Source organism: Petaurus breviceps, unplaced genomic scaffold, assembly GCF_028583685.1.
Source record: "Petaurus breviceps papuanus isolate PSGF00001 unplaced genomic scaffold, PetGlider_PUasm1.0 37, whole genome shotgun sequence".
Lineage (NCBI taxonomy): Eukaryota > Metazoa > Chordata > Mammalia > Diprotodontia > Petauridae > Petaurus > Petaurus breviceps.
Window position 1 is genome coordinate 66,575,943 of NW_027186296.1, and position 8,935 is coordinate 66,584,877.

The window sequence follows — 8,935 nt, forward strand, 5'->3', positions numbered from 1 at the left end:
GCCTCAATTCACACTTTCAATAAACTGTATCATCTCAGTGAACTGATTCTGATGGGGTAGTGGTCAACAGTCTACTTGGCTTTGCTAAGCAATAGTCAGATGGGAAAGGGATGTTAGAAATTTAAACAGTTGGTCTGCTCCATAACTAAGTTATAAGAATGAGGCTAGGTGGAGATCACCAGCAATATGAACTTTTTATTTTTAGGAGGCAGTCAGGGTTACGTGACTTACCCAGGGTCACAGAGCTAATAAGTAAGTATCTGAGGCTGGATGTGAACTCAGGTCTTTCTGACTCCAAGGCTGGTGTTCTATCCATTGTGTCATCTAGCTGCCCCCCGCAGTTTGAACTTTAAAAATGTAGGACCCAATCTCCATGTCCTAGGCAAAGACAGCTGAATATAGAAGTGATATGCTAAGCACTGAATAATTTACCCTTCTCTAAATAAGCACAGAGCAAGAAGTTCACTTTGTATCCACCACATTCCTGCTTTATAGCGAGATCTCTGCCCTGGCTCCACTAGAATTCAGAGATTCTCCATTAGTCCCTTCCTCACCTTCCTCTTAAAAGAGATCTCTCTGCCCTGCCTCAAGCTTTGTTCATTGTACCCACTAAAACACACATGAGCAAAACTTCCAAATATTTATTACTGATTAGTATAAACATGAACTGTGTTGTCACAATGGCAGTGAGGAAAGGAAAGCTCAGGGGGCTGGATTCCTCGGTACAAGCCCCAGGGCTAGCCCAGGCATGGCGACCATTTGCAAGGAGTTGTCACTGCAGGTGAGGTCAGTGCATAGAAGAGAATATCTCGAAGAACGGGTTGCCTGTGTAGCCAGACATTGCAAGTACCCATCACAGGACAATCTTAAAGGAGCTGGAAGAGAAAATTATGTAGTACTTAGTGATCCACTGTTGAATAGGCATGGTGAGCAGAGGAAATGAAACCTAGATCACATAAACTTAGATAGAGATTGGTAAATATTCTCTAAAACCTGTCTGAAATGGGTTCAATCCTAGAGGACAATGGGGTTGAGTTGGGTCAACCTTAATCGGAACACACTTCTCCACTCTTTTTACCCTTACCTTTCTTCTAGCAAGATGCTATGGGTAGCTAAATTGCTAGGTGGCCCTGGTCATACCTGGTGAAGTCAGGTGAACGGGAGATAACATGTTGGAACTCTGAGAGGTTGATGGTACCGTCCCTGTCAATGTCAGACTCTTCTAAGATCTGCTCAGAGAAAGAAGAGAAAGTTCAGTCAAAAGCCGCAATACCTTCCCTTCTCTTTCCCTTCCCTCCTTCCAAGCTCACATTCTCAATGAGCTGATTCATCTCAGAGGAGCTGAGTTGAGTGTCCTGCCCCTCTCCAGTAAGGCAGTTCACAAGCTGCTTCAGATCATCTTTGTTCAAGGTCCCATCATCATCAAAATCTGGTTAAGAAAGACCAAGACAAAAAAATTATCCCTGCTGAAAAGACCATAGTGCTCCCCCAACTCCACTCACTATATACCCTAGTCCCTTCATTCCTTACCGAAGATGCGGAAGGCATAGTGGGACTTGATGTCAGGGGTAGCTGCGTCACTGAAGACACTGAAGAGGTCCAAGAAGTCTTCAAAGTTCAAGCTGTCTCTTTCTGGTGCTGTGGAGAACACACGGCAAATACGTTCCTTGAAGGGGTTGGCCTAGAGCAAGAGAGGCTCTTGTAAGCAGAAGGGCATTAAGTTTCTTATAGGGAACCAACCACTAAACTTAGATTATACATGTACTATGTCCAAAGCCCTGTACTGGGAACTACAGAGGACTGCCCGTCACTAGAATTACTGGAATAAGAAGAGGTTATCAGATGGAGAAATGTCCCACAGATCCCAAAATAGCAGGCTGAAATTAACTACTGAACAAAGCATTATGGGAAGGGTACCACCTTAAGCTCCGTAAGTGTTAAGATCTGCTCGGTAGATACTCGGACTCTCAGAGAATCTTCCACACTCCGAGACTCTGGAGGAAGCAGACTACTAAACCTCTTGTGGGCCCTGGTAAAGAAAACCAGAATTCATTCAATCAGCTCACAAATATTCATTCAGTCCACCAATCAAATAAAATTTATAGTTTCTATTAAATTCACAGCACGGTGGGGAGCTGGCCTCAGTAGTCTACTGTTTAGCTGGGGAAGAGGCGAGATTAAAAAACACACAAGAAGTCATAAGATCCTATGAACCAAAGAGAACAATATAGGAGAGATGTCACAAAGTATTATATGAATGGAGTCAAATGAGTGGTGCTGACAAGAAGTGATAAGATTTCAAAGGATGGAAGAGATTACTGTGGGCTGGTGTCATCAAAATAGCCTTCAAGGTAACAGGGTAGAACTTGAGCAGGCCCTTGAAAGATGGGAAGGACTTGGATGGATGGAGGGTGGTAGGAACCAGTCAGTCAGTCAACAAGCATTTACTAAGTTCTTGCTTTGTGCCAGTCACTGTGCTAACGATAGAGATACAAAGAAAGGCCAAAAATAGTCATTGCTCTCAAGGAGCTCATGGTGGATGGACTGTCCCCATTTCACTGCCTGCATTAATGAATCCCAGTCTCTGTCTAATGTCCTTAGACTTAGCCTGGATTCTACTCATCAAAGGTTTTCCCAGATGCTTAGTCAATATAGCCATTCTCCAACAAGGGGCTATCCATCCCTCTTAGCATTTTTTCCCCTGCCAAGAAGGGCCCAGGCATTCCATTAGTGATTAGTACTCTGAAAAAGCTTTGTGCAACTGCCTTGATCTCGAAGCCAAATTTGACAGTTGGTTCAAAAACTCAAAGTTGGATAAGTGATTGAATTGAGAAACTTCTTACTTGCTCACTATGGCAAAGTGGGCTATGGGCAACAGCACCACCCCTTGGGCAGCAAGGGCAGAAAACTCTTAACCACAAGGCCCACAGTCATTACAGATGGAGGCAGAGAGCACTTCTGAAGACCTCATCCTCAACGGGCTGATTTTTTCCCCTAGATTGCTTTATGGCCCTGGCCCAGCTCCAAGTACGTGATGTGTGGCAGACAATCCGCTAGTATACATTAGACCCATCTCAGGATAGGCCGGGGAAGAGAAAGAGGGGGGATGAAATAGAGACAGGGTAAAAGTAGTATGCAGTAGTGGGGAAAGCACTGAACTCTGGAGTCTGAAGACCTACGTTCTAGTCCCAGTTCTGCCAACAGAGTAACTGTGACCTTGGACTAGTTACTTCAGCTCTCTGGGACTCAACTTCTTCCCCTCTAACATGAGGAAAGTGGCCTCAGTCTCCAAGCTTTTCTTACAGCGCTAACACTCATCATGACCTCAGAGATAGTCTAGTCCAACCCCTTAATTTTAAGGGGTAGGAGACTGAGACTCAGGGAAGGGAAGTGACTTGCCTAAGGTCACACAGTCACTCAGTGGCAAAGCCAGGATAGAAAACCCAAGTCTTCTGGCCAAGTCCAGCTGCCTCCTGAGTAGAGTGGAGGCTGGAGGGGTACTTACAGGAGAATCTCCTGCTTCGTCAGGAACGTTAATTCCTGGAAGAAAAAGCAAGAGATGATCGTCAGGCGTGTGATCAGCACAGCCAGGACAAGAGCTCCCTCATCCCCTTGCTCACTTCCCCGCGCCAGGCCGGGGGAGCTTTGCACTGGAAGCCTTCTTGGGCCTCCCATCCCTTTGGGGTCGGGGGAAGGCTCGAGGGGAAGGAAATTAGAGGAAGGCGCGGATGGGTGCGGGGAGACAAGCCGTGCACGGCCAGGGGTCGTGGCCCCTCAAACCTCTGCCCATGGTTCCAGGGCCCGAAGCTACCCACCCAGCCCTGGGCAAACTGCCCCAGCGTAAGCCCAGACACATCTGCTGCCCCCACCGCACCTGGTACTCTGTCAGTAGCTCCTTGGAGAGTCGACTGGCGGAGCTGCCCATGGCCTTGCTACACTCTCCGGGTCTACACCTAGCGACTCCACCAACTCAGATCCTGGACAGCAACAACTTTCCCACTCACTTCCGCCTCTCGCGTCACCTGCCCAGTCCCCGCGGCAACCGAGGTAACTCTACCCCCCCTTCCGTATTTGCCTATAGGCTCCGCCTCTCTCTTTCTTAAAGGGCCCGGACTCCACTTCTCAATTCCCCGGGCGAAATGCAGGGAGAAGTTCCAAAATCGGGCGTGAGGCGAGTTTAGTCGGTGGGAGCGGGGAGGGGGAGGAGCGAGGTTTTAAGCGAGTGTGAGCCTGAGTCCTGGGACCTGTTGCTGCTACACTTTAGGAGAAGACAGCTCTTTATCCCCACGCCTAGGAGAAAGAGAGTCAGCGGAGTATCGTAGAAAAAAAAATGAGGAGTTGGGACGAACAGGTCTCTGGGGCTCAGTTCCCTCGCTAAGTTGTACTGGGCCTGAACCTGTACAGGACTTCAGTTCTCACAATTGGGACAGTCTTTGGACTACATCTCCCAGAGGGCTGTGCGAGAGGCTGAAAAGTCGCGTGATCTTCAGCAAAGGTCTTTGATTGGTGGAGATCGCACCATAAAGCGGGAGCTTTTAAACTACTACAACCTTTCAAGAAAACCCCAGGGACTGGTTAGCTGCCTCCAGCTCCCACCTCCACCTCCACATCCATTCTACGTTTCCGGTCTTCTATTATAATTCCCGACACCTACTCTTCGATTCAGTGACACTGGTCTCTTTGCTGTTGCACGAATGAGACACTCCCCATCTCTTGGCTCCGGGGAAGTGGAAGTTTCTCTGACTGCTCATGCCTGGAACGCTCTCAAGCCTCTTCTGCTCGTACTGCTGACCTCTCTGGTTTCTTTTAAGCCCCAACAAGAAGCCTATCTTCTACTGGAAGCCTTTCCTAGCCCCTCTTAATTCTAGTGCCTTCCTTCTCTTAATTCACACTCTGACCCCCATTTATCCTGTTTGTAACTTGTTTGTAAAGATGTGTTTGTTGTCTCCTGATTGTGAACTCGTGGAGAAGACAGGAGCTGTCTTTTGCTGCTTTTTTTTTTTTTAATCTCCAGCGTTTAGTTCCTGGCATATAGTAGGCGTTTAATATTAATTGACTGACCTTGAGATTCCAGAGCCTTGGTGAGAAGCGTCATTAGCCCACTTTCTTCAAAGATTCTCTCCAGGATGCACAAGACCCCTGGAACCTCGAGTTTATGAAGTGACTGTGTTCTTCTGGGGCTATGCTGGGGAGATTACTGGGGATTAAAGGGGAGTTAAGTTGATTTCCTGGAAGAGTAGAAGATTGAAGAGATGGATGCGGAGAATATTTCACTATCTGATCCCCTAATTTGTATTTATGTTGCTTCATGTCTGGTAGTAATGTGGTTGGTATGTATGTATTGGATGTGTGTGTGTCTTCTATGGTCTAACAAGAGAGCGTTTGCCTGAAATGAGGGTTCGAAAATGGTACATCATTTCAAGGGGGATCGAGACTATAAAATAAGGTTAATGGACAAGATGGTCTCTGCAAGGTTCCTTTCTGTCCTGAATCCTGGGATCCTAAGACCTGACTGAGCTCCAGAGAGGGGCAGGGACAGGGAGTGAGGTAGTGTGTCTACTCCCTTTTTGAAACTGTAGGGGGCGGGGCAGAATTTGTAGGCCCCGCCCATTTTCTCGGGGGAAGGGGGTGGGTGATCTCTACCTCATAGTTGATCCTGCCCCTTAAAAGGGGGCGCATGCGCACCCCGACCTCCGAAACGTTCAGGAAGTCTGCCTGCCAGTTTCCTCTTCCCAGACCTTGGAAAAGGCACCTATACCCATCTAGAATAACCTGGTGGGAATAGCCAAGGTGAGGAGAGGAGGGGAGCGAGGGAAGAGAGACTGTGCACTCACTCTCTGGAGAAAAGCAGAAGGGAAAGGGAGAAATATGTAGTCAACAAAGATTTGGAAACATCTGTGCTGGGAAGATTGAAAGCTGTGGAACCCCAGTTGTACCAGGGGAGCCACGGGGAGGGTGGATGCAAGAAGTTTTCATTTGATACTCTTCGTCCTTCTCCCGTTCCCCCCTCCCCCCCCTTTTTTTCCCTGACATCTGCAATGAAACTTATCCGGTATTGCCCATGTTAGTGGAAGGAGCACTTTATTTGGAGTCGAAAAAGGGGTGGGTAGGAAGTAAGCAACGAAAACTTCCTGACCCCCATTCTATCCACTCCTGGTTTTGCTCTCTGGTTCCACCTCTTACTGACTTTGGGACTTATACTATGTAGACACTGAACCTCAAGGTTCTTCTTCAGTAAAGTGGGGGCACCTGCCCTTTCTCTACCTCTTAGGGGTGCTGTTATGAAGATTGAGCAAGTATTTAAATGTATGTGTTCTTTGAAAAACTGTAATGCACCATCTACGTTAATTTCTGTACTTTGGTTTACATTTCCAACTATACTGTAAAACTACACTCTTTGAAAGAGAAGGAACATTTCCAATTATATACTACATATAAGAGTGGGTCAATAGACATTTAATCAATTAATCAATTATTTGGCACCCAACTGGGGGCTTGTCCTCTCTACTGCTTTCCTAAGTCTCAAGGCTCATTGCTAACTTGTTTAGGAAGAATGCTTCCTTTCCAAAGTGCCAATTATTTTGTATTACTGAGAGAAGATGACTAGGGGACCCGCTATCAGGACACATAAATGTAAATTTTAACTTGAGGTGCTTTTGCCTCCCTTTTTTTGGTTTCTGAACTTAGTAGAGGGACATGGAACTAAAAATGAGAATTTCAGGGGGGATTTGTACAATGGCAGATGGAAAATGTTTTGGGATAGGCTTTGTAATTTTTATTAGGTTATCAATTTTCCTGTGCATGGGTTTGGCCTTGCATACATATTGAGAAACTGTAATATTATACATAGCAGTGGAGAAAGCTGTTTTTACAGAAATAGATTTAAAACAATATTTTTTCCAGAACTGTAAAAGTTACTTTTAAAGTGATCCCCCCCAAAAAAAACCCAGCAGCCAAAAAAATTTTAAAGCCTTTAGAAATGTGACACCATACTCTTATGTTCCTTTACTCCTTGTTCTTGTGTTCCAGATCACCTGGAGGAACCCATACCTGGTAGAACTTGGGATTTGTGCCCTTTTCATATGGCTGTACCACAGAATGTAAATGAAACTTCAAATTTACAACCTCAGAGCAATGGCTGTAATGAACAGTCAAGACTCCCTGTTGGGCTGGGAATATTGGATTTTGTGTATTCCTGTAAGGAACTTATAGTGGAAGGGATACAATGGCACACTAGTGAATCTGGTGTCCCGTGTCCCCCTTTGCTGTCTCGTTTTGATTGTGCTCTCCAGTCATCTTGGAAGCAACGGATGGAACAAGGATTGTTTCGTTACTGCCTTGGGGAACTGCAAACCCAAATCCTACCTGGCCCTCTGGGTTTTGTGGCTCAGCTGAATGTGGAACGGGGTGTACAGAGAAGATGCCCTCAGAACATCCAGAGTGTGAGGCAGGCATTTGACCCTCAGCAGTTCAATTTCAATAAGATCCAGCCAGGAGAAATCCTCTTCCGCTTGTGCCGAGATCCAGGCTTTCCAGTGGCTCTCCAGTGCACTGAGGTCCTGGTAATTATCAATGTCAGTCCCTTAGAATGGGGACATGTGCTGTTTGTGCCAGAGCGGACCCAAGGGCTACCACAGATCCTCATGCCAGACCCATTACAGTTTGGGGTAGAGGCTGTCATGCTTAGCACCCACCCTGGCTTCCGTGTGGGCTTCAACAGCCTTGGTGGCTTAGCTTCTGTCAACCACTTACATTTGCATGGTTACTACCTAGCCCATAAACTGCCAGTAGAAACAGCTCCAAGCCAGCCACTAGATCCCAATGGTCATATCCACCTACTAGAAGGACTCCCAGCTCCTGGTTTCTTATTTTATGTGGATGAGCCAGGACAAAAGTTGAAGGAACTGGTAGACAGGGTCTGCCAGGTCACCAACTACCTCGTTGACCAGGAGATTGCACATAACTTATTTGTGACCCGGGGGGCCCCGCCTGGAAACCCACCATCCTCATTGGCCTACACTGGTGTCCGGGTCATCCTCTGGGCCCGGAAGTCCAGCTTTGGGGTCAAGGAAGGGGAGGCTTTCAATGTAGCACTCTGTGAACTGGCAGGACACCTGCCTGTTAAAACACTCCAGGATTTCCAAAGCTTGACAGAAGCTTCAGCTCTGAATCTCATTCAGCAATCTCTCCTGCCTCCATCCCAGTTTTTACAACTTCAAGAAGCACTGGTGGCCCTCCTGATATAGCATAGTAGGTGCTTTCCCTGGGTGATATTTATTTTCTAATTTATCTTGTTCCTCCTTTGACTGTTTCTCTTAAGTCATGACTATTCAAAAAAACCTTCAGTGACCACTATTGTTTTTAGCCTTAGAGGTCTGGTATTCAAAGCCCTTCACATTCTCACTTCCAACCTACTTTTGGGGACATTTCAGATTCCCTACATGCCTACTACACGTCAGCCAAACTGGACTTCTGGCCAGCTGTTGCTGAGCTCATTATTCTCAACTTCGAAGTTCCACACATCCCTCAATGTTTGGAATGCTTTCCTTTTCATTACTGCCTTTCACGATCCTTGCCTTCCTGCAGCTTAGGTGCTTTTTCCTTCACAAAACCTTTCCTGATCCATTCCTTATCCCCAGTTTGTGTTCTCTTTCCTCATTATTATCTTGTATTATTTGTGTACATGAGTGTAAGTTCCTTGAAGGCAGAGATTACTTTAATTACATTACCCTGCACGTGTAGATGTTTAATAAATGTTTCTTGAATTCTGTTACAGTAATACATACATATCTATATATTTGCACACACAAGTGGTCCCCATCAAGTCTAGGAGGAATCTGCCCAATAAACCCCCACAGCTGTTTCCATATCTGTAACTGCTTCCCGCTTCGTTTTCTTCAGAGGTGGGCTGGGAGAAGTTAAATGATGGGCCCTT

At 46.4% G+C, this 8,935-nt stretch overlaps 2 protein-coding genes across 2 annotated transcripts; one reads left to right on the forward strand and one right to left on the reverse strand.

The window, feature by feature from the left end:
• Positions 1-626: 626 nt before the first annotated feature.
• Positions 627-4,066, reverse strand: CIB1 (calcium and integrin binding 1). Its single transcript, XM_069098638.1, has 7 exons — positions 3,875-4,066; positions 3,506-3,540; positions 1,921-2,029; positions 1,531-1,681; positions 1,311-1,429; positions 1,141-1,229; positions 627-875 (listed from the first exon to the last, which is right to left on the reverse strand). The coding sequence occupies exons 1-7, from the start codon at positions 3,923-3,925 to the stop codon at positions 854-856; spliced, it is 576 nt and encodes a 191-aa protein (XP_068954739.1). The 5' UTR covers positions 3,926-4,066; the 3' UTR covers positions 627-853.
• A 153-nt stretch (positions 4,067-4,219) lies between these two features.
• On the forward strand, positions 4,220-8,876 carry GDPGP1 (GDP-D-glucose phosphorylase 1). Its single transcript, XM_069098637.1, has 2 exons — positions 4,220-5,790; positions 7,030-8,876. Exon 2 carries the CDS (start codon positions 7,083-7,085, stop codon positions 8,244-8,246), a length of 1,164 nt encoding a protein of 387 aa, XP_068954738.1. The 5' UTR covers positions 4,220-5,790; positions 7,030-7,082; the 3' UTR covers positions 8,247-8,876.
• The last annotated feature ends 59 nt before the right edge of the window (positions 8,877-8,935 follow it).